Source organism: Chelonoidis abingdonii, chromosome 5, assembly GCF_003597395.2.
Source record: "Chelonoidis abingdonii isolate Lonesome George chromosome 5, CheloAbing_2.0, whole genome shotgun sequence".
Classification (NCBI taxonomy): Eukaryota; Metazoa; Chordata; order Testudines; family Testudinidae; genus Chelonoidis; species Chelonoidis abingdonii.
Window position 1 is genome coordinate 91,180,655 of NC_133773.1, and position 27,414 is coordinate 91,208,068.

At 43.6% G+C, this 27,414-nt stretch overlaps 1 protein-coding gene and 1 long non-coding RNA gene across 2 annotated transcripts; both read right to left on the minus strand.

Moving 5' to 3' along the window:
* Positions 1–3,095: 3,095 nt before the first annotated feature.
* Positions 3,096–5,460, minus strand: LOC142046894 (uncharacterized). The gene is made up of 2 exons (XR_012655971.1): positions 4,183–5,460; positions 3,096–3,759 (listed from the first exon to the last, which is right to left on the minus strand). It is a non-coding gene; the product is annotated as an uncharacterized LOC142046894 (long non-coding RNA).
* Positions 5,461–7,681: 2,221 nt separating this feature from the next.
* On the minus strand, positions 7,682–27,363 carry LOC116834617 (multifunctional protein ADE2). Its single transcript, XM_032796835.2, has 10 exons — positions 27,269–27,363; positions 26,887–26,935; positions 22,629–22,826; positions 18,335–18,513; positions 15,420–15,599; positions 15,189–15,302; positions 12,835–12,918; positions 12,559–12,739; positions 10,380–10,538; positions 7,682–8,894 (listed from the first exon to the last, which is right to left on the minus strand). Exons 2-10 carry the CDS (start codon positions 26,903–26,905, stop codon positions 8,728–8,730), a joined length of 1,281 nt encoding a protein of 426 aa, XP_032652726.1. The 5' UTR covers positions 26,906–26,935; positions 27,269–27,363; the 3' UTR covers positions 7,682–8,727.
* Between the last annotated feature and the right edge of the window lie 51 nt (positions 27,364–27,414).

Here is a 27,414-nt window from a genome sequence, read left to right on the forward strand (position 1 = left end):
ACATTGGACCTAGGCTCTAACTATAAGCATACATGTGAGTTCTAGAGATCCCATGAAAGTGCAGGCTATTAGCCTGAATTACTAGTTTCTCAGCATTGATGTGTTATAGAAGAGAATATTGTTGGTAACCTACTGTTTGAATACTTTACACTTCATTTAGGAAGTAATTGGCAGCATAACAAAGCACTGATATTGTGTGCATTCTCTAGATCAGGCCTGCACAACATGCAGGCCCTGGGCCGCAAATGTGGGTTCACTGTGCGGCCTGCGGGCAAGCGGCGAGGTGGGGCTGCTGGATTCACCCCCTGCCCGGGGGGGCCCTGTGTGCCACGCTCCAACCAACCTAATGGCCAGAGCTGCATGTGTCTCCGTCTCCCACTACCCCTGCCTGGCATATACGGGGGCATCACTTCCAGGGCCTGCTGAGGCAGGAAGTGCTAGGCACAAGGCAGAGCTGGTAAGTGCCGAGGGAGGGGAGGGGTGCCAGGCCTGGGTTCGAGCTGAAGCTTGTGGCGGGGGGGAGGATGAGACCCCCTCCAAGTCCCCCTCTTTGGTTGGGGGCAGGGTGGCTACTGGGCTGGTTGATCCCAAGGCGGCCTTCATGGTGATCAGGAGGAGGGAGAGGAGCGTTGAACTGTCTGGGGGCAGCCAGGAAATCCCTGGCGGAGACGTGTCTGTGCGCGCGCTGCACCTGCCCTGTCTGAACTGCTATCCCCTTCCCTGGTCCAGGGACCTTTGTCCCAGGGCTCCCTGCGGCCCCGTGTTTGTGTTGGACAGTCACATCCAATCCCTTCACATTGCTTTCCTTATTTCAAGGGGGGATGATGAGCGGGCGGGTGGGCAGTGGAGGTGAGGCTTCATATTTGGGGTGGGGGGGGTGTTCCATGGGGCCGGGTGGTCCTGAGGCGGGGGATGTGTTTCGGCAGGGGGGGAGGGTTAGGCCCTCAGCTGTTTTCTTTGGAGTAATATGGCCCTTGCCACTTTACGAGTTGTGCAGGCCTGCTCTAGATGAAAAAAATACAGTCTGAGTTTAAACCTTGCCGTAGTTTTGAAGTGCTCATACAGAATGTCTTTTTCTATAGTTAAAAAAAAAAAAGAATGGAATGAGAAATACTAAAGATAGCATTCCAACATTTTCAGTCTCATTTGAGGGTATGTCTACACTGGCAGAGTTACAGCGCTGCTCAGAACGCGCTGAAGGGAAACCATTGTGTGTCCACAATGTCAGCTGCCTGTGCAGTAGCGTGTTCACACTTGTGGCACTTGCAGTGGTGTTTGAAGTGGTGTACTCTGGGTAGCTATCCCACAGAGCATCTCTTCCTCTTCTGCTAAGAGTTGTGGGAATGTGGAGGGGGTCATGGGGCATCCTGTCCCAATGCCCCATGATGCATTCCCTGTGCTTCCGTCTGCATTTGGCGCCGTCTTTCAACAGTTTGTGTACTGCGCGCTCTGCCTCTTTTGGTCTACAGGAATGGATCCCGCACTGTTGACCAAAATGCTTCTTGCTCTCATGAACACATAATGAATGGCAGTGGAGTTATTCCTTAAACTACAAAGGCAAGGGGAGTGTAACATGGATCTTGCCACACATAGTAGCTACGACACGAGATTGCTTGTGGCATCTATGGAGGTGCTGACCACAGTGGAATGCTGCTTTTGGGCTCAGGGGGAAAAAAGCCCTGAATGGTGGGATCACATCATTATGCACACTTGGGATGATGAGCAGTGGCTGCAAAACCCTCAGATGAGGAAAGTCATATTCACATTCATGGGACTGTGTGATGAGTTTGCCCCAGTCCTGTGGTGCAAGGACATGAGAATGAGAGCTGCACTGTGATTGGAGAAGCACGTGGTGATTGGATTGTGGAAGCTGGCTACTCGACTGCTACTGACTGGTCACTAACCAGTTTGGAGTGGGAAGGTTGACAGAAGTGGGCTGGGCCATTAATCGCATTCTGCTCCAAAAGACCGTGACTCTGGGCAACGTGTGACATGGATGGCCTTGCACAAATGGTCTTCCCTAACTGTGGAGGGGCAATAGATGGCACATATTCCAATTCTGGCACCAGACTACCCCTTAGACACGAAGTACATTAATTGGAAGGGATATTTCTCAATGGTTCTCCAGACGCCTGTAGATCACTGCGGGTGTTTCATGAACATTAACACAGGTTGGTCCAGAAAGGTGCATGCTGCACGCATCTTTTGGAACATGGGCCTGTTCAAGAGGCTGTAAGCAGGGACTTTCTTCCTGGGACAGAAGATCACCAGAGGGGAAATGCCCATTGTGATCCTGTGAGTCCCCGCCTACTCCTTAATGCTGTGGCTTGTGAAACCATGCACTGGGCACCTTGACAGCAGCAAGGAGCGGTTCAACAACTGGCTGAGCAAGTGTAGTAGGACTATTGAGTGTGCTTTTGGCCATTTAAAGGTCTGCTGGTGCTGCCTATATGGGAGGCTGGAGCTGGCCAATTACAATATTTCTGTGCTTTTACAGGTGTGTGCTATATGCCCCATCATATTTGTGAAGGGAAGGATGAAAGCTTCACATGGGGCTGGACTGCTGAGGCTCAGTGCCTGGAGGCTGAATTTGAGCAGCCAGGGCCTGTCTATACTACCTGCCAGATTGGTGGGCAACGATTGATCCAGTGGGGGTCGATTTATCGCATCTAGTCTAGGCATGATAAATAGACCCCTGAGCGTGCTCCCGTTGACTCAGGTATTCCACCAGGGCGAGAGTGAAGACATGGCGGTGAGTAGATCTAAGTACTTTTGACTTCTGCTATGTTGTTCATGTAGCTGGAGTTGCATAACTTAGATCAATCTCCACCCTCCCCGGTGTAGACCAGGCCCCAGAGACCAAGGCTATTGGGTGCAGCACGGGATAAGGACCATGGTTGCCTTGAGGCAGCAATTTTGAAGCTGAAAGCCACTAATATTTGTTATGCTTGGGAATGCAGTGCTTGTAAGGCTAGGAGGTGATTGTGATTAGTGCAGACAACGCACTATGAAGGTGTGTTTAAAAAAAAAAAAAATTACCCGCTGCTTTGCAGGGCTCTGTTTGCTTTCGATTTAATGGAATAAAGATTGCTTTCAAACCAAAGCAATATTTTATTAAAAAACAACTAAAGAGAGACAAACAAACACATCAATACTGATGGGGATGAGGGAAGGGGGATCTCAGGAGGAGGTAAGGCGCTGGGATGGTTAAAGATGTTTGTATGTCCAGGTATCAGATCCAGCCTTCTCCTTTGGAGTACAGTTCAGTGGGTACTGTATGTCAGCAGGGCTAAACTGCAGAGGGACGGGTGTTGAGTGCAGTGGATACTGGGAGTCCACAGGGCTGGACTGTGACAGGGCAGGAGTGGAATGCATCAGGTACAGACAAGAGCCAGGAGGTTGATAAAAGTGTGTTGGCAGTGTCTGGGGGCACATGGGAAGAAGTTTTGCGACAGCAGCTGCAGGGGATGGTGGGCGCGGAGCTGCTCGGTTTCCAGCACTAGTAGTGCCTTGAGCATGGCTGCTGGGCACTCCCTAACTTTTAAGAGCTGCTCCGTGGCTTCTTTTGGGTGTGCTATAGTCTCCTTTCGGTTCCCTTCTCGTTGTCCCACCACTCCTTCAGTTCTTGTTTTTCGGCTGCAGAGTGCATCATGACCTCACGCAGAAAGTCCCCTTTAATTCTTCATTGATGCTTTCTATTTCTCTACAGCCGTTTAGCCAGCAATAACAAAGAGGGAGGCTGGGCTCTCCCGGTAATATCTGTGAAGCCAAAATGCAACATTTTATAGAAGTAGTATTGTTTGCAACACAGAGACCACTGATTTAAAACACAGCTGCTACTCACATACCTGTCACTAATTGGCTGCTGCCAGGCAAGCACCCATGAGCCACAGGATCCCCCCCACCACTTGTGAATAATTGCAGGGGCAGGGGAAATCAATGTTCTGTACACTGGGCATGTGGCTCTTAAGGAGAGCTAGTACTGGGGGGGTTATAATCATTCTTGTCCCCACATTTTCCACAGGTTGTGTTCATTGTGGAAGATAACTCACTGCTGAGGGTGAGCAGGGAATCAAGGGAGGGTCTTCTCCAACACTGTGGCTTCTGCTCTGGCCCTTATGTACAGCAGTGGTTTTCCCCTTCCCTCCCCCTAGTGACAGCAGAGTGGCATAGGAAATTTACCCTTAATGAGGTAAGAAACAAAGCAGCTCTGCCAAAGAATCTGTGGCAGCGGCTTGCCCAGTATCTCCTTGAGAGTTCCATGGAGAGCTCTGAAGCGGATTCCCTTGAAGTGAGAGAGTCAGTTAACACCCTGTTCTGTTGCTCGGACTAAGCATGTGGTGGTATGTGCATCATACTGACGCAAGCCTGCTTTCTGCAACCCTCTTGCCCGCAACAACTCGCTTCAGCGATTCCCAAAGTCAAATCCACTTACCAGGGGCCCCTTTTCCTGTTTGCACTTTGCCAAGATCCAGGCAAAGTGTGACTAACTAGTGTCCTCCACGGCTGAGAAGAGCTTGTGGTTGCATATCTCTCTGACCTCCGACTTGTCCTCTGCCTCCCACTCCACATCCAAGATTTCTTCCTCCAGGCTTGGTCCACTCTTGACTGGCACACATGCCACCAAAATATCCATAGTGGCCTTTGCAGTGGAAGTGGGGTCACCACTAAGTATCGCGTCCAGCTTTTTGTAGAACTGGCAGCGTGGGAGTTTACCCCTGGTGCCTTTTGGTAGGTATGCTGCAGGTCCTTCGCTTGGACCCTGCACTGAACTGTGTCCTGGTCATGGCCCCTTTCTGTCATGCATCGTGAAATCTGTAACTATAATTCCTATGGCTGGCACACAGCTGGGACTGGACAGCCTACTCTCCCCAAATGCCAAGGAGGTCCCATCAGCTTGGCATTGCTCCAAGCAGGGGATAGCCTGGTGCATGGTGCAGGCGTAGTCACCTAGAAAGATGCCTTGAGACCACTGCACATGTCACTGAGCAAACAGGAAGGGGACTTTCAAAATTCCCAAGCCATTTAAGGGGTAGGGATCATGGTTGGTCACCTGAAGACAGAGCAGTAGAATTCAAACTGGTTACCAGAGAGGTGAGAACAGGCATTGTGATACACCTCCCCGAGGCCAGTTGCAGTGCTATAATTGACTAGGGTGTCTACAATGGCACTGTACCTCTGGCGCAGAAAGTTGTACGCCTTTTGTTGGGGTGGGTGTGTTTTTTTAAAAACATCATTGCACCTGCACAGTTTGTGTGTATACCTCTGGAGTTATGACATAGCTGCTTTACTGTGCAGAAACTTGCCAGTGCATACAAGGCCTTAGAACAGAACCAAATTAAATGTGACTTGCAGACACAGGAAATTGAGTTTGTGCCCTTTTTACTTAAAGGGTGGTGGTGTTTTCTTATGTAAAAGGTTGGGGGGGAGTCATCTGGATTTCCCCTACCTCTGAGCAGTTGACAGCTATTCTTGCTCCTCTGCAATTGCTGAGTGGTTCTCAGACTTAAAGTGGAAAGATAGCATTATGGAATTCACAATAACAATTCTCTTCTGCCAACTATGTATGAAGCTATTTTAATTAGTGTCAAATTTTGAACAGTGAACAAAAATCACTATTCCGATTCACTTTATTAGTGTCTGAGGGCTGAGTCTTACTAGGTCTCCAGTTTGCTCTTCCAGGAAAAATGAGGTAAATGTAAATTTAATATAAAACATTCAAGCTTCCTTCATACATTAAAGCACCAGCTTTTGTTTTTTTGCAACCCCCTCTTAAGTACATCCATCTCACTCACCTGCTATTCCTTTTTCCTGAGCTGATTTTTTTTTTTAATAAAACACCTCATACGCACAAGAGAAAATACTTTCAGGAGTCCAGAAGTAAATATCTCTGGTGCACATTTCTAGACAAAACATCCAAATGAAAAAGTGTCTGAAAATATAGGTAAGAAATTAGAGTTGTATTATGTCAGTGAAGACAGGGAAAGTAGAAAGCAATTTTTAAATAATGCAGCACTTCTCAAATAAAATTTCAAAAATGAAAATTCATCAAAATCACCCTTTCCTTTGAGCAGTTTCAACAAATGGCATTTTCTGATGTGTTTTGTTGGAAAATTTCCAACCAATGCTATTTAGGACCAATACTCCTTAAGACCCCGTCACAAAAAAAAAAAAAAAAAAGGGGAAGGGTAACAACCTTTATGTATGCTGTAACATAAAATTCCTCCCGCTCAGAGGTACAGGATCACTTATCTGTAAGGGGTTAATCAGTTCAATTAACCTAGTTGGCACCTGACCAGAAGGACCAATAGGCAAAGAAGATACTGTCAGATTGGGGGCGGCAGCAGAGGTTTTGTTTGTGCTTTGTTCCCTCTCAGGATAGAGAGAGACAGAGACCAAGCACGTAAACCAGCTCCTAAAAAGAGCCTGGAATGATGCATCTAAAACTACAGAAATTGTAAGCACTAGCAAGGAAATGCATTATCTTATCTTTTGTTTTAGCTTGTGAATTTTCCCTATGCTAACAGGGAGGTTTATGCCTGTTTTCGTAACTTTGAAGTTTCATAACAGCTGCTTGTTACCTTCCCTTGTTCCTTGCTCCACTTGTCTCAAGCAAAACATCCATAATTATCTCTTCTGTCAAACCCTTGTCTTGTACTAGGTGAGGATGTACCTGTCCTAAGCTTTTGGAACATCTTCACACACATACCGAGTACCTGATGGTTCTTACGAGTGCCTGTGTTTTAGCAAGGCTAGCAGTACTCTTGCCAAGTTCTTGTACTGGACAGTGAACTTGTAAGCACCTGCTTTAATACATGGCCTGAGTCCCAGCCTTTGGTTCAAGCCTCAGATCTTGCACCATGCCACATGGTCCATGTTCTCTATTACAGTATCTTAATGGATGACCACCACAAGAAGCCTCTGTAATGCCAAACATATTTCCGGTCACAGTAGCTATGTACTATAAACATCTTCCTAAACTCTCAGGGATCAGAGGTTCAAATCCCAGCAGGATGAACTGAGTTCTTCATTCCTTCCATGGTACATATATTAAGTATCATAACAGTAATGGTGTGTCAGAAGGGCCTGCTTTAGGGCAATTCCCTGGAATTGGGTCCCATGGCGCCTTTCTTTTTTTAACTCACCTGGTGGTGGTCTGCGCTGGGGATCTTGGGTGGCATTTTGGCGGTGGGGGTGTGGGATGGGGTGTCGACTCTGGGGGTTTTTGGCAGTGGGGGTCCTTTGGTGCCATGGAAGACCCGGAGTGGACTCCCTGCTGCCGAAGCTCTGGACCGCTGCCAAGTATTTGAATCAGGCCCCCCCAGTTGATAAAGCTGGCCCTGTGTGTCAGCCTTTGAGGTAAGCAAGACTTTAGAGTCCATATATCAATGTGACTATGAAAGCACCCATAGGACTACCTGTAGGCATAGGGGCTTGTTCCTGTATCTCTAGTCAAAGCCTCCTCTCCCCCTCCAAAGCATGCTGCCTGCTAGTGGCCTTTGCAAAAGTTGGTTGCATATTAGTAGTGCTGCATGCATGTAGTTGTAAAGCACCACGTCAAACAAGTTGTTTAGCGCACACATTTTAAGTTTAGTATCAGCCAGGACATGTAACTTAAAAAAAATAAATCTAGACGGTTAGCATGAATATACCCACTGGAGAAACCTCTTCATAAAGCAAATTGGAATTTAACACACGATTTGTAATTTTAAAAGTATATGCTATTATATTAGTTGAGAAATTGCATGTTTGTTAGAATCAGTACTGTAATAAAGCTAACCTAATTAGAAAACAATAGTTTCATGGAGGAAAAAGTCATGCTTAAATATCATTTCACTTAATTGTTTATTTCCACCTTTTATTATGAGAGTTTCCTAAGCAACCAACTTTTTCTCTTATAAAAATAAGGGGAGAAAGACGCACACACCCCAACCAACTTTTTCTAAAAATGTAGCCTTCTATGATCTTATCAGAGGCTCTTTAAAGCAGAACTAAAGAACTCCTTGTACTTGAACAGAGGACAAAAGGCTTACAAGTCAGTTTTGAACTCATGATTACTACTCGGAGTTAATCTTGTCTACTGCTGTATAAGGAGCATTATTAATATGAGGACATTGCTTCAGGAAATATTGAAATAGGATGTTAGTTTATCTTGTGACATGGCTGGCTTTCTTCTATACACTTTTACAATCTCTGAGAGGGAGGCTGGATGTCCGAGTCCATTCCAGAACCGTCTTCCAGTTAGGACTGCAATCTACAGCTATGTTGTTGCTTAGGGAGCATATTTTCATAACTGCAAGCAGAACAGCAAACATTTTCTCTTCTGGATTGGCAGTCCACTCAGTGGAGTTAGTAAATCCAAGCTTCATCAGTAACATTCTGTAGTAATGCTGCTAGGGAAAACTGATTAAATTCCAGTGCACATTGCATTAAACCTTCATTTTGCTATTATGTAGTCTGTAGTTAAAAGCAGTATACAAGGACTAAAGCAGAACATAATTGTGAGCAAGTCAAACTATCCTGTATGCTTTCATTTATTAAAAAACAGAAAACGAGACCAATAGTAGAGACTCATCTACCATACAAGATGTATCATCTTATACAACAAAGGGTTGAAGATTTCCAACTGATCCACATGAAGATCCTAGCGTGCAGACAGTTTGCACACGGTACTATTTTTTACATAGCCAATATAAGGTATGCATTACTTTCCTTTTAACATGTTATTTATAAGGTGCATTCCCTAAGTTTTTTGTCAGCTTGCTTCAAGGAGATCCACGTATTCAACATGCTTGAGCGCAGCTTGGCCCACACCAAGTGGTTACTTAATCCAAAAATCTGAGCAGCAAACTGGGCAGCTCCTTCGGGTGAGAGTATAGTAGGACAGCCAAGACCTGTTGCAGAAAAAGAAAAAAATCCAATCTATTACCCAAATGGGATTTACAACAATCATAAAAATTACTAACAAGTAATTTTTCAGGCCCTGACAGTTACTGCAGGATTTTTTTTTTTTAATTACTTTGTCCAGTCTAATTTAAAAAAGGTAAAGCATAAGTAACCTCAATAACCCTAAAGATTCTCACCTTATTCCCTCATTCCGAAACAAGACAAGATTGCTAGTTTTCAACTGATAGTCTCAACATGCCCCAAACCTTTCTGCATATTTGAAGAAAGTGGAATTCCCTTGCCTTTGATGATTTAAAAAAAACAAACAATCCATCCAATATATATGGTCAGTGGTGACCCTTTTCACATAGCAAGCCTCTGCAGGCAATGCCCCCCCCCTTTATAAATTAAAACCACCTTTTTATATATTTTCCATTCTTATAAATGCTAGAGGCAAAGCAGGGTTTGGGGTGGAGCCTGACAGCTCGCAACCCCCTCCTCCCCAGTCTGAGAACCCCTTAGCCTCTCTCATTCAATGTTGCTATACCTAGTAGCAACAATGATTAAGTCAGCAGATACCCTGAAATCTGAACTGACTACTGAATGTATAAGGAGTACTGTTCAGTGTCTATGAAAATGCAGTTTTTAATTTCAAGCTACATGTACCCCTAGAACTGACACAGTTTCACAGCAAACTAATTCTTTCTACATTCAAGTATCACAGCAAGAATCTTTTAGTTTTATATAATCAGTTGCTAGGTTAACAAACATACTAAAACAGGAGTACCTGTGGCACCTTAGAGAGTAACAAATTTATTTGAGCATAAGCTTTCGTAGCACATGAAAGCTTATGCTCAAATAAATTTTAGTCTCTAAAGGTGCCACAAGTACATGTACACCTCTACCTCGATATAATGCTGTCTTTGGGAATCAAAGGTGAAACCGTGTTATATTGAGCTTGCTTTGATTGACCGGAGTGCACAGCCCTGCCCCTCCGGAGCACTGCTTTACCGCATTATGTCCAAATTCGTGTTATATCTAGTGGCGTTATATCGACGTAGCAGTATACTCCTGTTCTTTTTGCAGATACAAACTAAGACGCTGCTACTCTGAATACTAAAACAGTTTCATGAAGGTAAAACATGAAAATAATTCTCAAGCTGATTTTTTTTAAAGATGTCATTAATTCAGATACCTATTTTAAACTTCAGTTGTATGAGTAAGAATATAATGAAAGTCAAGTTTACTCTTTGATTTTCTAAGGCTCTACCTCCATCTATACCAGGAAATTGAAATTTTAACAACAGTCAACAAGATTTACCCCACCAAACCATTGTCAGCACTGGCTGAACTGACAATATAAAATGGGACAAAGGTGTTTTCAGCACTGTTGAATCTAGCAGATGTGTCCAGCATTTAAAAAAAAAAAAGGGGGGGGGGCTAATTACTATAAGAATGTAACTACATGTACCATAGGTCAACATGCTTCTTACCACTCGGCAGTCTAAGAGAAGACCAGACATCCTGAGAACCCCAATCGGCTGAGAGAGGAGGACAGTTGACAACTGGATATGATGTGTTACCAGACAGCACTGGTCCCAAGCCATTGCTTCTGCCAGCTACCGCCACAAACACAGTAGGGATTCCATCACCTAACATACACACAAGCGTTAACAAGTAAATATCAAAAACCAATGGGGGGAGGGGGAGAGAGATCTATGCATTTTTCCTTTTCCCCACCTGCTTTAATGGAAAGACTCTGTCTAAATACGCCCCCCCCCTCCCCAAACACAAACACCTTTTTTTGAAATTTTTATGTCATTTTAGTTTTACTGCTGCTCAGATTTCTCCTTTGTAGAATACAATGTTGTAATTCCCTACAGTAAAATTCAGTAACTGTCAGTCACTGCTCGTTACACCATCTATAGAAGTAGCACACTAGGGGCAACTCATGCACCTAATCCCTTTCTCATGCAGGGGAAGAAAACGTTTAAGATTCATGATAATGGTGGGTACTGGCTATTTCTTAATGGAAACTGATGAATCTCTGGTTTCTCTATTAATTAAAAACCTTTAGCCTGTTGCAACAAAATTAGTGAATACCAGTTCTGCAAAGTTCAAAGTAAGATCCTCTAAACAACATCTGGAAAAATCTGTGCTTGCCCACACTGTGCCCCAACTCCCATATCTACATGCGCAGAGTATACAATGGTGCATGGAAGTACCTGCAAACCTATGCTTGCATGGGCATGTAACAGCAACAAGTGAAATTACTCCTTATGTTCAGTCAAGGCACATGGTTTTTAAATCAAATCTAAGGTTTTTTGATAGACTTCACTAGTGTCCAACCCAGAGGTAGGCACCTATGGCACAGGTGCCGAAGGCGGCACACGATCTGATTTTCAGTGGCACTCACACTGCCTGGGTCCTGATCACCGGTCCAGGGGGCTCTGCATTTTAAATTTCATTTTAAATGAAGTTTCTTATACATCTTAAAAACCTTATCTACTTTACATACAACAATAGTTTAGTTATATATTATAGACTTAGAGAAAGAAACCGTCTAAAAACGTTAAAATGTATTACTGGCATGCGAAACCTTAAATTAGAGTGAATAAATGAAGACTTGGCACACCACTTCTGAAAGGTTGCTGACCCCTGGTCCACCCCATTATTCATTGTTTTCTATTCGTGGGCATCACAAGATATGGTTTTCCACCCAGCTGCAATGCGTGAAGGACAGCCAGTGGTGCCCAAAAAAAGATGACATTAGATGAAGGGGAGACTTAAGTTTTAGCAGCCAGCATTTTTAAAACAATAAGGAATAATAAGCAGAATAACGTGTGTGTATGTAGAAGGACATTGCAGTAATCCAAGATGTTGAGATGATCTAGGCCTGAGAAAGCATTTTAGCTGTTGGGATAGAGAGGAAGGCAAGATTTTTGGGGAGAAAGAAGCCATTAGACTTAAGACAGGCCTGGATGAGGGAGAAGGAGCTGTTGACTATGATACAGATAACGATACAGAGTACCACTTAGAGTCTGCAGACAATACCAAACTGGAGGGGGTTGCAAGCATTTTGGAGGACAGGATTAGCATTCAAAATGACCCTGATAGATTGGAGAAATGGTCTGAAATAAACAGGATAAAGTTCAATAAGGACAAATGCAAAGTACTACACTTAGGAAGGAATAATCACAAATACAAAATGGGAAATGACTGCCTGGGAAGGAGTCCTCCAGATAAGGATCTGAGTGTTACAATGGATCACAAAGTAAATGAGTCAAGTATGTAATATTGCTGCAAAAAACACGCCTCCCCCCATTCTGTGATATATTAGCAGAAGTGTTGTAAGCAAGACAAAAAGTATTAATTCTTCCACTCTACTCAGCACTGATATGCTCAGCCTCAGTTGTAACACCGTTTCAGGTTCTGGGCACCAAAACCCAGAAAACCTAGAAAACACGACCTTTAAGAAAAGACTGGAAAAAAAACCCTGGGTTTAGTCTGGAGGAGAGAAGAGTAAGAGGAGACGTGATAAATCTTCTCGTACGAAAAAGTGATTATAAAGAAGAGGGTGATAAACTTCGTGCACAGTTTGTGGCAAAGTTCTAAGGAATCTCAAGAACTCTAGTTATTGATTTTAAACTGAATACATAATTGAGGGTTTACCTTCATACTCTGCCTTGATCCTCAGAGTTTCATCTGGTCCTTTGTGAGCAGATGTCACTCGTAGCTCACAAGGAATTCCAAAGTTTGCACATGCCTTTTTAATTTTTTCACAGTGACCAAGATCAGAAGATGATCCCATCAACACCACAACTCTACCATGGCTCTTTGTTTTCAGCAGCAACTGGAATGGAAAGAAAGGAAAATGAACCACCGTACTTTAATAGAGTACACAAAATTGTCAATTTCTACAGACTACAGTTAATATAAACGGGGTACCTCCACTCTTTCTGCAACCCATTCAAAGTTTCTTTTAACCATCTGCAGCGCTTCAGGAGTCACTTCTTTTAGATCACGGTAAGACTGAAATACAGAGATAGCAAGTTACTCCTGATGTTCTATTTGGAAGTGTGATGGTCAATCATTTTTCTACGTAAATATTCAACCAGGTGCAACCATCCAACTACCAGAGGCGAGAGAAATTTATGCCATCTTTCAAACACCTGTTTCTTGAAATACATTCTACAATAGCTTCTTCCCCATGAATAGAGGCCAACATGACATCAAGGGAATCCTCACATCTCAAATTTTGAGCCATTAGTTCCAGCAAGCAGTATTGTCCACCACATTATAGTAGAGTCAGAACACCCTCTACTTCTGTCAATTCCTTTCTGAGAGAAAACTCAATTTCTGTGCTTGGTTGCCTCAACCATGATGTGTTAGCCAGCCCTCATGCCCAACTGAAGTCAGTTCTCATAGACTCATAGGTCAGAAGGGACCAATATGATCATCTAGTCTGACCTCCTGCACAAAGCAGGCCACAGAACCCTACCCATACACTTTTATAACAACCCCTAACACATGGATTTCCCCTACCTCTGAGCAGTTGACACCTATTCTTGCTCCTCTAACACATGACTGAGTTATTGAAGTCCTCAAAATTGTGGTTTGAAGACCTCAAGCTGCAGAGAATCCTTCCTCGCAAAACACCGCTATCTCGATATAATGCCACCCGGTATAACATGAATTTGGATATAACGCAGTAAAGCAGTGTTGGGGGGGGGGGGGGGGGAGGGGCTGCGCACTCCACTGGATCAACGCAAGTTCAATATAACATGGTTTCACCTATAACATGGTAAGATTTTTTAGCTCCCAAGGACAGAGTTATATCGAGGTAGAGGTGGTGTATACACCATGCTTCTTTGGCACGTTAATTTTAATTTGGAAGCAGAGCTTCAATCACAGGACAGCAACTGCAGTAAAGTACAGCCAACACCTAACATCCCTTCCCCGCCCCCCAAGTTATAGTAATGGTGGATTACCACCACACCAAGGATTTGCTCAGAAGCGTTTGTAATATAACAGCTGAAATGAGTGAAGAGGAAACACCATAATTTTTCATTTCATTCAGTTTTTAAAGGAAGTGGACCTAATGTGGCTTTCCAGTTTAAATTTGTTAGTAATGGCACTGGAACACTGCTGTATCTTGGATTATCACAGACATTGGTAATGGCAGCTTGTGTTTATTGGGGAGTGTCTACATCATTAGTGGAAATGACTAAAAATCACAGAAGTTCTGTCAAAGCAGCATTCAATGCAGCTAAAATGGTGCCCCCCAATGGAGTCAGCCTAGCATAAACCACGAACATTTGTTCCAGGAAATAAACATTGTGGACTGTCTATACAAGTGGCTCTCAAATTTTCTCTTTCAGAAGTCTGATTTGTCTTGCATACCCTCCAAGTTTCGCCCCATTTAAAAAAACCTACTTGCTTACAAAATCAGACAAAAATACAAAAGTGTCACAGAACCTATTACTGAAAAAATGCTCACTTTCTCATTGTTACCATATAATTATAAATAAATCAACTAGAATATAAATATTGCACTTACATTTCAGTGTATAATACATAGATCAGTATAAACAGTCATTGTCTGTATGAAATTTTAGTTTGTACTGAATTCATTAGTGCTCCTTATGTAGCCTGTTGTAAAACTAGGCAAATATCTAGATGAGGTGATGTACCACATGGAAGACCTCTGTGTACCCCCAGGAGTACGTGTACTCATGGCTGAGAACCACTGGTCTAGACTAGCAATTATATCAATGTTAGTTATCAGTTAAACTGAGTTAAAACAGGTCAAACTTTGGCCTAGACAAACCAAGGCTCTGAAAGGAGAAACTTGGGATGCACTGGTGAACCCATTTTCATCTTCATGGCATGTTTCTGACTTTTAGTACTTTATAAGTGCGTGTTTGTGTTACTCAATTATTTGAATAGTTCACACTCGGAGAAGTACATTTTATGCTAGAAGTTCTGGAGATCCCTGCAGACTTGAAACTACACAGGGCACTATGATAACACCAGAAAATACTGTGGAAATTCCTATTAACGATACAGGCGTCCTTAAGGATTTGATTCTGTTCCCATTAAAGTCAATGGAAGTTTTGCCATTGACTTGAACAGGATCAGACCCTAAATGCTGTGTGGCCTACCTCACATAAGCATAGAATGCCAAGAAAAGTAACTCACAGCAGTTGCTTGAACGCTGTCTACATGCCCTTCCTGCACCAAAATGAGATTTAGTTTTGTTTTTTATCTCTAATTCAGACCCAAAATGGTAATAGTGTTACCTGTTTGTCCTTCTGCTGGCTTCGGTCTCCTGATGGCCACAGCCTCCAAGAATCATTATCAATAACGTCAGCAAGGACAATCTCTTTTGTAGTTATATTAACACCAAACTCAATCTAGCAAAAGTAAACAAAAGTAAACTTGATAGCTATTTTCAAGAGCTGTAAAGTAGCATCAAAAACTTAGTCCACTACTTTCAGAATCATGATCTACAAGACAGATTTTTCTTATACCTTCATGTCTACAAGAGTGCAGTTCTGGGATAACCAAGATTTTTCCAGTATCTCAAAAATAGCCTGTGTAGAGTGGGCCATAATATCCACCTCAGTTTGTCCAATAGTAAGTCCAGCAAAGCAGAACTTGGCTTCAATTAGCTGCTCCTCAGACCATTGTGGATCATTAGCAGCATCGTCCTGAGAATGAAGTAAAATAAACTTGCATAGAATAAGATCAATTAACGACAATTACACCTGACTTGAGTTGGATTAAAAGAAAGCCTAGTAAACAGTGAAGAGAACAATCTGAAATCCAGTAACAGACAGGTTTTGTGGCTTTAAATTGATATTTGATAAATCCTGGCAAGAATTTTAATCACAACAGTACTGAGATCTAAGCTGCAAGACTTTTAAGATAAGCAATGCATTTTTCAAGTTAAGTCTTGAAGGTGCATCAGAGAAGTGAGTTTAAGACAAAGCTTTAACTATTTTTAGGTCAATAGTCCACAAAACTTCTAATTCAGTTAATGTTTCTAGAAACCCTGATAAATCCTAAAGGATTAGCTAGTTATACCACTAATACTTTCGCAGACAGCAATGGAGGGGTGTGTGTCTATATTTCTTTTATCTCCAGTGTATGTGGTATAAAAATAATAAACTGCAACACTGTTCACCTTTCAACTCTAACCACCACTGAGCCTACAAATCTCTTTCTACTGGACTACAGACAGTTCAGTTTTAACAAATTCCAAGAGGAGTTTCGCTGCTAGTATTTAATCAAGTAATGCAAGTTTAACTCTAAATGTTATTTTCAACTTGTTTGTTTGGAAGAAGTCGGCACATTACAGTAAGACTATTTGATCTATATTTTAAGTCACTTTTCAAGAGTTCTTTCAATCCTGAATTGGACAGAAGTTGCTGTATGAAAAGCAACTGTTGTAAAATCTTGGAACTACAGATTTTGCCATAGCATGCATTGAATTCGACCTTTCTATATACAAGATGTATGCTTGTTATCTGATTTCAAAAGGGAACACCCTTGTATATTGCTGAAGCACCAGGATGATTACTGGCCAAGTCCTTTCATGCTCCCCTCCAACTAGGGGAAAAGGGGCAAGAAAAAAAAAAAAAAAAAAAAGAGAGACACTCTCAAAGTTGCACAAGGATACCACTTCCCAGAGTTTTAGCCACATCTTCCCCTCAAAGGAAAGAAGTTAAGCCTCCTGAAGTGGCCAGCATGCAAGAAAATAGATCACAGTCCCTTGGGGAAAGTCTTCCCTGCCCACGTGCCATCCAGCCCCAAGGCAGCTACTCTGTTTGGAACCCCTGCTACTGAGTACCCCTGAATATCACTGAAGAGTTATTAAAGACTGGCCACTATCCCCTTGGTGCCATTTCTCTCTCACTCCCATACCTTTACCAGCTTGCAGAACTCTGCGAAGAAGCATACTACGAAGCCAATGCTCTCTAACCAAACTCATCTTCCTTTTGTCCCTTTCAGCAGCATAAGAGTAAAGGTCCTAATGTTTCCATGCTATTAAGATTGTTCAAAAATTCTGAATACAGAGACCAGGACCTGCTGAATGCCTGGGGTTACCAGTAAATTTACTCAAACCAGACACTACATACACCAAACCAACTTTGTCAGCAAAGGACTTCTAGGACGAGGATAAAGCCAACATCAGAAAGATAAAAAGGTAGATGCTCTGAAATGTGTAGCACTCCTCAAATAATCTTTTCCCACCCCTTCCGCTTCCTGTCCAACCAGAAGTTTCTCATTCTAGGTTTACCCTCCCACTCCCTACCCCCAGAGTGAGACCTCCTCTCTAAGCAGGCCAATCCCTGGAGAGATATAGCCTCATCTTGTCACAATGATAGTGGGGCTGTGACCCCACACCTTTTTATAAGGATGTTGATGTTTCCTTTAGTTGATGGCTCACATGATATGTAGTTAACTGCCATGATCTTGTCACATTAAGAACAGAGGCTAAACTCCCTGTATATATAAAGTCACCATTCCCCAACAGGATTAGCATGGACTGCTGGTACAGCAGATTAAACCCTCCTGAGTTTCCTGCATCACCTCACTTTCACTGTGCTCCCAAACCCTGCCAACACAAGAATGAAAATCATGCATGAACTCCCTTTGTCACTTTATCACGTTCCATTTGTTTAGTGGTGTAGGTATGCTGAGGCAGCTTATGTGATCTAAGGAAGGACAAGAGAAAAAGTCCATAACATGGACCATATTTTAATAGATTATCTTGTTGATCACCTCCTCTCTCACTCACTATTATGCATGCTGTCTCCCCATTTGTGATCAAAAGACCTCCTCCCGTCCTCATTTACCTCACACCCGTTTCACTTACAGCAACAGTTTACATTGAAGAGTAACAGAGTGCTTAATGCATTTTTAGCTGCTTTGTAATGAGATTTAAATGCTGGCAATGAGCCTGTACTACGTGACCAGTCGGCTTTCTGAACTAGTTGTAGAATCTCTGATCTAAGAGAATATTCAAGAAAAACATTTTAGCAATGTTTGCAAAATACAGAATCAATACTAGTGTCTTAAAATCCATAAGTAGTGTCATTTCAGTTTTTTACAGAGACATTTGTCAACCTAAAAAATACACTTGTCTGAAAATGTTGTATTTATAGCTGCCACAAATATAATAGATATTTCTTTTCTCCTTTGGTTGCATTATATACAGTCACTCATTATTTTTTCAGTAGGATCAATTAGCCAGTTTCATATTTGTATGGGTCTTGCATGCAGAAATAAGGAGAGCACACACACAAACAGAAGTGCAGAAACCATAAAAATTGACAGAAGTCAGTTTCAGACACTACACCTGTTCCTATGTTCAGTTTATTTTGTAAAAATGATAATATTTAACACCTTTTGTTTAATAGATAATTAAAGTTGTACTTACCTTGTAAAACATTTCAATTTTGGGTGGGTAAAACTTGTATCCTTCCTTGACACCAGGGTTTCTTTTCAGGAAAGAACCAGTAGCAACTCTTCTGCACACCCATTCAATTGGAATCATTTCACATTGAGCTGCTATGAACGCTGTGTTGCCATGTTTTCTGACAAAAGCAGTTTTGATTCCTAAGTGTAAAAAGAAAACTCAGTTTTGCTACTTTGTGTACTTCTGTGAGTAAACAGAGAACTGTGACCAGACTGGTGTATAGTTGATCAAACAGAAAATTATTTCATCAGAAGATTCTGTTTTCTCAAAAACCTTAATGTGTTGTTCTGTAGCTACAATACACCTGAGATGATTACTTCCCAAATGAGAGAGGCCTTAAATCAGGAGTGGGAAAACTTTTTGGCCCAAGGCCACATCTGGCTGGGGAAATTGCATGCAGGGCCATGAATGCAGTGCTGGGGCAGGGGGTTGGGGTGTGGGAGGGGATGCGGTGTGCAGGAAGGGGCTCAGGGCAAGAGGCTGGGGTGCAGGAAGGGGTGCGGCAGAGGGCTCAGGGCAGGGGGTTGGGGTGCAGAAGGGATGTGAGGTGCAGGAGGGGGCTCAAGGCAGGGTTTTGGGGTGCAGGAGTGGGGGCAGTAGGGGGCTCAGGGCAGGAGTTGGTGTGGAGGAGGGGGCTCAAGGCAGGGGTTTGGAGTGCAGGATGGGGCTCAGGGCAGAAGGCTGGGGTGCAGGAAGGGGCTCAGGGCACAGGTGTGCGGGCTCCGGACAGGGCCCGCTTACCTTGAGAGGCTCCAGGGTGGCAACGGCACACAGTGGGGCCAAGGCAAGCTCCCTGCCTGCCCTGGCCCTGCGCTGCTCCTAGAAGTGGCCAGCACCACATCCCAAACACAAAATGGTCTCAGTCCAGAAAGCACTCACTTCCCCAATTCCATCCAACAAAATACACTGTACATTATAGAGAGCCTTAGAAACCAGTTTGTAGAGCGCTTTCAGAACTGGTTTAAAATCACTTTGCAATAGAATATTTTTTCCTGATCATGCTATAGGTCAGTGGTGTTCAATCTTTTTTCACTTGCAGACCCTTAAAAAATTTCAAATGGAGGTGCAGACCCTTTTGGAAATTTTAGATAAATCTGTGAACGCCCAGGGTCCGATGGACTGCAGATTCAAAACCACTGCTATAGATAACCAAAGTCAGTGCTCCTAATGGATGCCTGCCCACGTTCATCTTTCTGCTAGTTTATGTCCTTATGTCATAGTGGGCAGATGTCATGGAGGGAAACAAACATATAGCTTAAGTAATTTTAAAAGTCAACCATCATAATAGCTTTCATAGTAAGTGGCAAGCTATGAATTCATCTCTGCAGATAACTCCCAGTGTAAAGTACGTTGACTATTACTTTAGCATCTTGGTGTATGTTAGGTGGTAACTGGAGACTTTCTGAGGCAGTAATAAAAGGCAGCAGAAAAGATAAAAGCATTGTTTCCCCCCTACACCTTTGGTTTGGAAGAGGGGAAAGACGGAAAAAGGAAACTCAGAAGAGCTGAAGAAACTAACAGTAGTCTCCACTTATAGACATCACTTTTGTATCACCTGTGGACTTTGAAAGAAACCCCAGTTCAGAAGAGTGGTGCAAAGTAAATAAATTGCTTTCCCCTCCCCGTAAGGCATTAACACGACCTCTCAATTGTGCCAGTTAGTCACCAGTTGACCAATCTGAGAAACCAAGGATACTTTTGCTGTTTACAGATGCAGCTGCAACTTTTGCTTAGTTTAGTGCATACCCAGGTCAGTTTAAGGGGATATTTCCTCCCCTCCTTAGCGCCTAATGAATGAAGCAGATTCACTGGGGTTTTTTTGGTAATGATTAAAGTAGTGAACTTGCAAACACCAACAGACATACTGCTCTGTACCCTTTATAGCCCAGTTTACTTTGGGCAAAGTTGTCAGAAACATATAAGTGACCTATGACCCTAAGTCACTTAGGTGCTTTTTAGGGCTGTCAAGCAATTAACAAAATGGAGTGTGCGATTAACTGTGCTGTTAAATAATAGAATACCATTTATTTAAATATTTTGGATGTTTTCTACATTTTCAAATAAATTTATTTCAATTACAACACAGAATACAAAGTGTATAGTGTTCACTTTATTTTTTATTACAAATATTTACACTGTAAAAAACAAAAAAGAAATAGTATTTTTCAATTCCCCTAATACAAGTACTGTAGTGCAATCTCTTTATCATGAAAGTTGAACTTATAAATGTAGAATTAGGTACCAAAAAAAACAACAACCTGCATTCAAAAATGAAACAATGTAAAATTTTAGAGCCTGCAAGTCCACTCAGTCCTACATCTTGTTCAGCCAATCGCTCAGACAAACAAGGTTGGTTACCATTTGAAGGAGATAATGCTGCCTGCTTCTTGTTTACAATGTCACCTGAAAGCGACAACAGGTGTTCTCATGGCACTGTTATAGCAGGCATCGCAAGATATTTACGTGCCCAATGTGCTAAAGATTCATGTCCCTTAATGCTTCAACCACCATTCCAAAGGACATGCATCCACGCTGATGATGGGTTCTGCTTGATAATGATACAAAGCAGTGCGGCCCGGCACATGTTCATTTTCATTATCTGAGTCAGATGCCATCAACAGAGGGTTGATTTTGTTTTTTTGGTGGTTCGGGTTCTATAGTTTCTGCATTGGAACGTTGCTCTTTTAAGACTTCTGAAAGCATGCTCCACACCTCGTCCCTCTCACATTTTGGAAGGCACTTCAGATTCTTAAATCTAGGGTCAAGTGCTGTAGCTATTCTTTAGAAATCTCACATTGGTACCTTCTTTGCATTTTGTCAAATCTGCAGCGAAAGTGTTCTTAAAACAACACGTCCTGGGTCATCATCCGAGACTGCTATAACATGAAATATATGGCAGAATGCAGGTAAAACAGAGAAGGAGACATACAATTTTCCCCTAGAGTTCAGTCACAAATTATTTAATGCATTTTTTTTTTTTTTTAAACGAGTGTCATCAATATGGAAGCACATCCTCTGAAATGGTGGCCGAAGCATGAAAGGGCATACGAATGTTTAGCATATCTAGCATGTAAATACCTTTTAATGCTGGCTACAAAAGTGCCATGCGAATGCCTGTTCGCTTTCAGGTGACATTGTAAACAAGAAGGGGGCAATATTATCTCCTGCAAATGTAAACAAACTTGTTTTTCTTAGTGGTTACCTGAACAAAAAGTAGGACTGAGTGGACTTACAGGCTCTAAAGATTTACATTGTTTTGTTTTTGGCTGCAGTTGTGTAACAACAAAAAAAATAAATAAAAAATCTATATTTGCCAATTGCACTTTCACGATAAAGAGACTGCACTACAATATGAGGTGAATTGAAAAATACTATTTCTTTTACTATGTTTACAGTGCAAATATTTATAATAAAATATTATAAAGTGAGCACTGTATACTTTATATTCTGTGTTACAAATGAAATCAATATATTTGAAAATGTAGAAAACATTCACAAATATTTAATAAATTTCACTTGGATCACTTTCATATCTCATCAATAGTCTTCTCCAGCATGAAAAGGAAAGCCATTTTTGAAGCCTCAAAAGTAAATCTTAAGATTTCCAATTCGCCTCAGTATCCACCATGTACTACTACATTCTAAACTCTGCAAAATAAAGTATCTTCTTTGCAGCTACCTGTAAAGCACTTGGCACACTTTTTATGCCACAAACAATAAGCAGTCTTAGAAAAAGTGATATGGCAGACACTGAGAAAACAAGAACATTTAATGAAGTTTATCCATCCAGGTCTTCATTTTTATTATGGTTTTAGTAAAGCTAGGTAAAGTTTTGATTTTAAATGCAGTCTTTGGTATGGTCACTGACCAGCAGTAGTAATTTTCACAGATTTGTGGAATAAGAGCTTAAAGCCAAACTCTCACAATCTGCTTCTAAACAGAGAGTTGAAAGCATGAGGTATGTGGTGGGGAAGGAAGAGAATGGTGTCCAGGAAGATAGCAATAATCTATATGGAAGCTTTCTGGGCCTGGGGGCGGACTTCAAATATGATACATTAATTTTTATTTCATAACCTAGGTCAATAATCTTAGATTACTCTTTGGGACACTGAGATAAGGAAATTTACTGAAGTCAATCAGTTCCAAAACCTAGGTGAATTAACATTTACATCTTCTCAGACAGTCATATCACTCCTTAAGACTCATCATATATAACAGAACATAATTGCATCTATTTTACGTTTGAAATACTTACCAGATTCATGTAGCAGCTGAAACACACAGCTAGTTGTTGTATTGGAAATTGCTGCCTTTCCTTCCATCTGGTTCTTTCTTGCTGCATTTCCTGCTGTTATTTGGTCTTTTGATTGCATCAGCACACAGCCTGCGAGATCTGGCAACTCATAGACTTCTTTTGTTTTACCTTCATTAATTTTTTTACCAAGTTTCAGTTCTAGAGAAATAAAGTTAATTTTTAAAATTACAAATTTTGGACAAATTATGATTATTTTTGGCAAATAGTATGTATAAGTACGTTTTTGGAAACCAAAATAGTTAAAGACCAGAAGGAGTATTCTAACTGACAATGCCCCGGCATTCAAATTTTCTTCAATGAGTATAAAGGAACATTTAAAGCCCCTCCAGAAAACCGGTAGAAAAGGAAAACTTCAGTTCCAACAGCACAGACAAAAATCTGTAAAATCTCATGACTACTGGCCAAATGGTTCCACTGATGCAAAACAATCAGGATTTGTTTCCTTAAACTATGAGGACTTTACATGTTGGATACATTTCTTTGTATGCATCCTTTTATTCTTAATGTCTGTCCTAACACTAATACAAGTTTAAATAAGTAAATGTGCAAGTGAAAATTGAGAAGTTCTATTCAAAAGACAGCGTGACAGTAGATGGGTATAGCTGATCATGCCATCTTCAAGAAATGGGAAGAAAAGCATACTTGCAGGGCATCAGGCAGATTTATACTTGGAAGTGCTCAGCAATGCCTCTTGCTGTGGCTACCTGTGCTATACTGCTATTTATACTTGTGCCAGCTCAATAAAGGCTAGCCAGTGGGCAAGAATATGCACAGAATCATAGAAGATTAGAGTTGGAAGGGACCTCAGAAGGTCATCTAGTCCAACCCCCTGCTCAAGGCAGGACCAATCCCCAGACAGATTTTTACCCCAGTGCCCTAAATGGCCCCCTCAGGGATTGAACTCACAACCCTGGGTTTAGCAGGCCAATGCTCAAACCACTGAGCTATCCCTCCTCCCCAAAAATTTAGGAGTCCCCCCATCACCCTGATCTCTAGCCACCCCCTACACTGTCTATCTGCCCCAGAGGTGAGGACAGAACCCAGGACCCTTGGCTCTTCATCACCCCATGTGCTAGCAACTGCACAGGGAATCAGACCCCTAGCTCAGGGCTGTCCTTAACCATAGGCAGAACAGGCAGCGGCCTAGGGCACCACTAGGTCTCGGGGCACCGCTCTGCTGGGAGCCCGTGGACAGATGGGAAGCAGTGGAGCATGTAAGAGCAGGGCTGCTGGGTCCTAGAGAGAGAGGAATGCAGCACAGTCTGAGGGAAGGGATTGGCTGCTGGGGTCTCTGGGAAGGGTGGGGAAAAGAACTCCCCTGCAGAGGTTGACAGATGTCGGCCGATTTTATAGGGCAGTCCCAATTTTTGGGTCTCTATATAGGCTCCTGTCCCCCCCACCCCCGTCCCGATTTTTCAGATTTGCTGTCTGGTCCCCTAGGTGGGAATGGTACCTATATAAGACAAAGCCCCAAAATATCAGACTGGCCGAGAAAATCAGGACATCTGGATCTGGTCACCATTGGTTGGGGGAGCACGTCCTTCTCCCGGGTTGCAGCGATCCATCTCACGGGGGGAGCTGCACAGGGCAGGATGAGCTGCTGTGGCGTTACATGGTGCCCCGTCCCTGGAAATCAGATGCTGTGCTAACTTCCACCAGGGTCTATTGGGCTGGCGGGGTGGCCATTGCATGTGATTGAACCTGGAGGCGTTTGCTGTCTGCTGTTTTGCCACTCTGCACTCCAAGAGGTGGATTTTGGTCCTGCAGTTTTCCACCTATTCTCTCCTTACTGCAGGCTGTTGAACCAGCAGGCTGGGGGGTGAGCCAAGCATGAAGGCACAGTACTGCGGTGCCATTTCAGAATTGTCATTTAACAAATTTGTTCGCCAAAAATGCTGCAACAATCCTTGAAAGTCAAAATTTCCAATATTAAAAAAAAAAAAAAAAAAAAAAATCCACGCTCTTAGCCAAACCAGAACATTAAGTTGTTGACAATTATTGGTGATGAGTTTGGTATGGGAAGGGCGTAGGGCAGTTTTCATCAGAGAAACAAAAAATGTTGACTGACTTTTTCCTATAGCCCTGTACTGCTAAATAGAGTCTTTCCAACAACTGTAATATGCTGCATCTCCTACTAATGATAGAGGCAGGGGTCTGTTAGCCTTACAGACGTGTGCCAAAGGTGGCACAAGAGCTGATTTTTGATGGCATGCAGCGGTGGGCTGAGCGGCTCAGCCTGCCACTGCTCTGGGGTTCCGGTTGCTGCCCCATTGTCACCCAGGGTCCCGGCCACCGGCCCCACTCAGCACCCACTGTTGGCCAGGGGACCCCCAAGGAACCCCAGGCTGGCAGCAGGCTGAGTAGGCCAGCGGCTGATACCCTGGCTGAGCCACTCAACCCACTGTCAACCTGGAGTTCCATTCACTCAGCTGGTAGGTCGGCTGAGCAGGACTAAATTCAACGAAATAGGAAAACAAGAGCAACTAATGACAAAGTGCAAGAACCTAGAGTAGTGGTCCCCAACCTTTTTCGTCTGGCGGTCACCAGATGAAGGACCGTAGCAGTGGACGAGCATCCGCTGAAATGCCGCCGAATTTCAGTGGCATTTCGGCGGATGCTTGTCCGCCAGCCAGTACACAGGTGCACTGAGAGGCCCCTACGGGCGCCATGGCACCTGCGGGCACCGCATTGGGGACCCCTGACCTAGAGAGCCTCCTGAAGCAGGGCGATCATTTTGATTTAAATGGACTTGAACTATATGAAGAATCGAGTACTGTCCTCAACGTTGCCACATGCAAAATCGATAATGGACATTGTACAGTTTATTCATACCAGCAAACTTGTTGACATATATCCTAATGTGTACATTGCCACTCGTATTCTACTGACAATTCCTGTAACAGTAGCATCAGGAGAACGGAGTTTCTCAAAACTAAAGCTCATTAAAAAACTATCTCCACTCTACATGGAGTCAGGAACACTTGACTGGTCTTGCTAATCTTGCAATCAAACAAGACATCACTTTGTCTTTGTCATACAAAGACATTCTTACTGATTTTTGCAGACAAAAAAGCCACAAAGATTGCTTTTAATTAAAAACTAATCCTTGTTTCAATACCTCTTCACAGAAATTTCTAATAAAATGTTAACAAATTAAAAAAATTATATTTGCATCATCCTGTCAAATCAGAATTTTTTCTATAGTGCTACTTCTTTAGTGCTAGCACATCAGCATTACAGTGTGCTTCATTAAGTTAAACTGATTTTAATAACATGCATGTGGCAAGTTTTCCAATAGAGTAAGCTTATGTTTGTGTTGCTAAGAGCAAGACAGGCTCAGGGGCACCCGTTTAATAATGCCGCTAGGGCACCATAAATCCTAAGGATGGCCCTGCCCTAACTCATAACATAGCCTTAGAAGAGGAAGGAGTGATTTTAAGCAAGTGACATTTGAAGATTATTGGGGGTTATCAGCACCTTAACTGTTCAAACTAAAAAGTTTAAAGTCCTTATGTTCATGCTATGTTTGCTTTTCACTCATCCTGGAGCGCAACTGGATTTATGTGGGGGCCACAGCTCAGGAGTTAGGTCCTTTCCAAACCTACCACAGGTCAGCCAGAAACCTAAAGCCCCCCACTTACAGCGAAGGCGAACAGAGGCCACAAAAATAGCTCTATTAAGTTTTATTTCAACCCTCAAAATAACTTTGGAGCCAGCTACTTGCCACATCGAGTCTTGTCCATCAAGTTTCATTTAATCTCTCCCCCCCTAGTTTGAGTTTAAACAAGAAACCAACCCTCTCCCCCTTCGCAAGGAGTCTACACTGCCCGCCCCGAACCCCTTATTACCCACCAGCCCACCCGCTGCGGCCGGGGGGAAGGCCGAGCATCTCTTCCTCCAGCCTGGCCAGAGGGAATTGGCGGCAACCGCCCGTCACTCACGCAGCCCGGGGCTCTTCTCTGCCTGCGCGAGGCAGGGAAGGCGCCTCTTCGGCAGAGCCCCGAGAGCCCAGGACCCGGCCCCGCGCACGAGCTCCTCTCTGCAGAGGCGGCCCAGTAGCGGCGCTAGCCCCCGCCGCCCTGGAGAATCCTGAGAGGGGCAGCGGGCTCTTCTCCGAGGCCCGCCAGCTGCGGGGGAGGCTGACGCAAAAGTCAGCCCCAAGGTCACCCGAGCCCTCGCGCCGGGCCCGGAACGTTACCTGTCGCTACGGGAGCCATGGCGGTGGCAGCGGCCAGGGCAGCAGGCACCTAGAGACACAGAGAGAGAGAGAGAGGCCCGATTAGCACGTGCGGCTAGCGGCGGCTCCGCACTCGCTGTCACGCTCACGGAGGAGATGACACAGCGCGGGAAGCAAAGGCGGGCAGCGGAAGGGGCGGGAGTGACTGCCCAGCCCAATCGTCGCAGCGGAGCAGCTGTGCCGATAAGGAACCCGCCCGCGCAAGGGCGAACACACCGAGCGCTGCCCCCCATGGCCCCTCCCCATGAGAGCTCCCACGCGCCAACGTCCTCCCCAGTGCGCACCACAGCCCCCCCGCTCTCCTTCGCGCCCACGCAGCTCCCCCCCGCCGCTCTCCCGGTACCTGGACCCGCTCCCTCCCCGCTGTCACTCACGAGCTGCCCCGGGCCTCCGGCCGGGTTGTGAATGTAGCGGGGAGTCTGGGGCAGCAGCACGTGGGAGGATGGAACGTACCAAGCACAGACGGAGAAGGGGGAGGTGCTCGCGCTG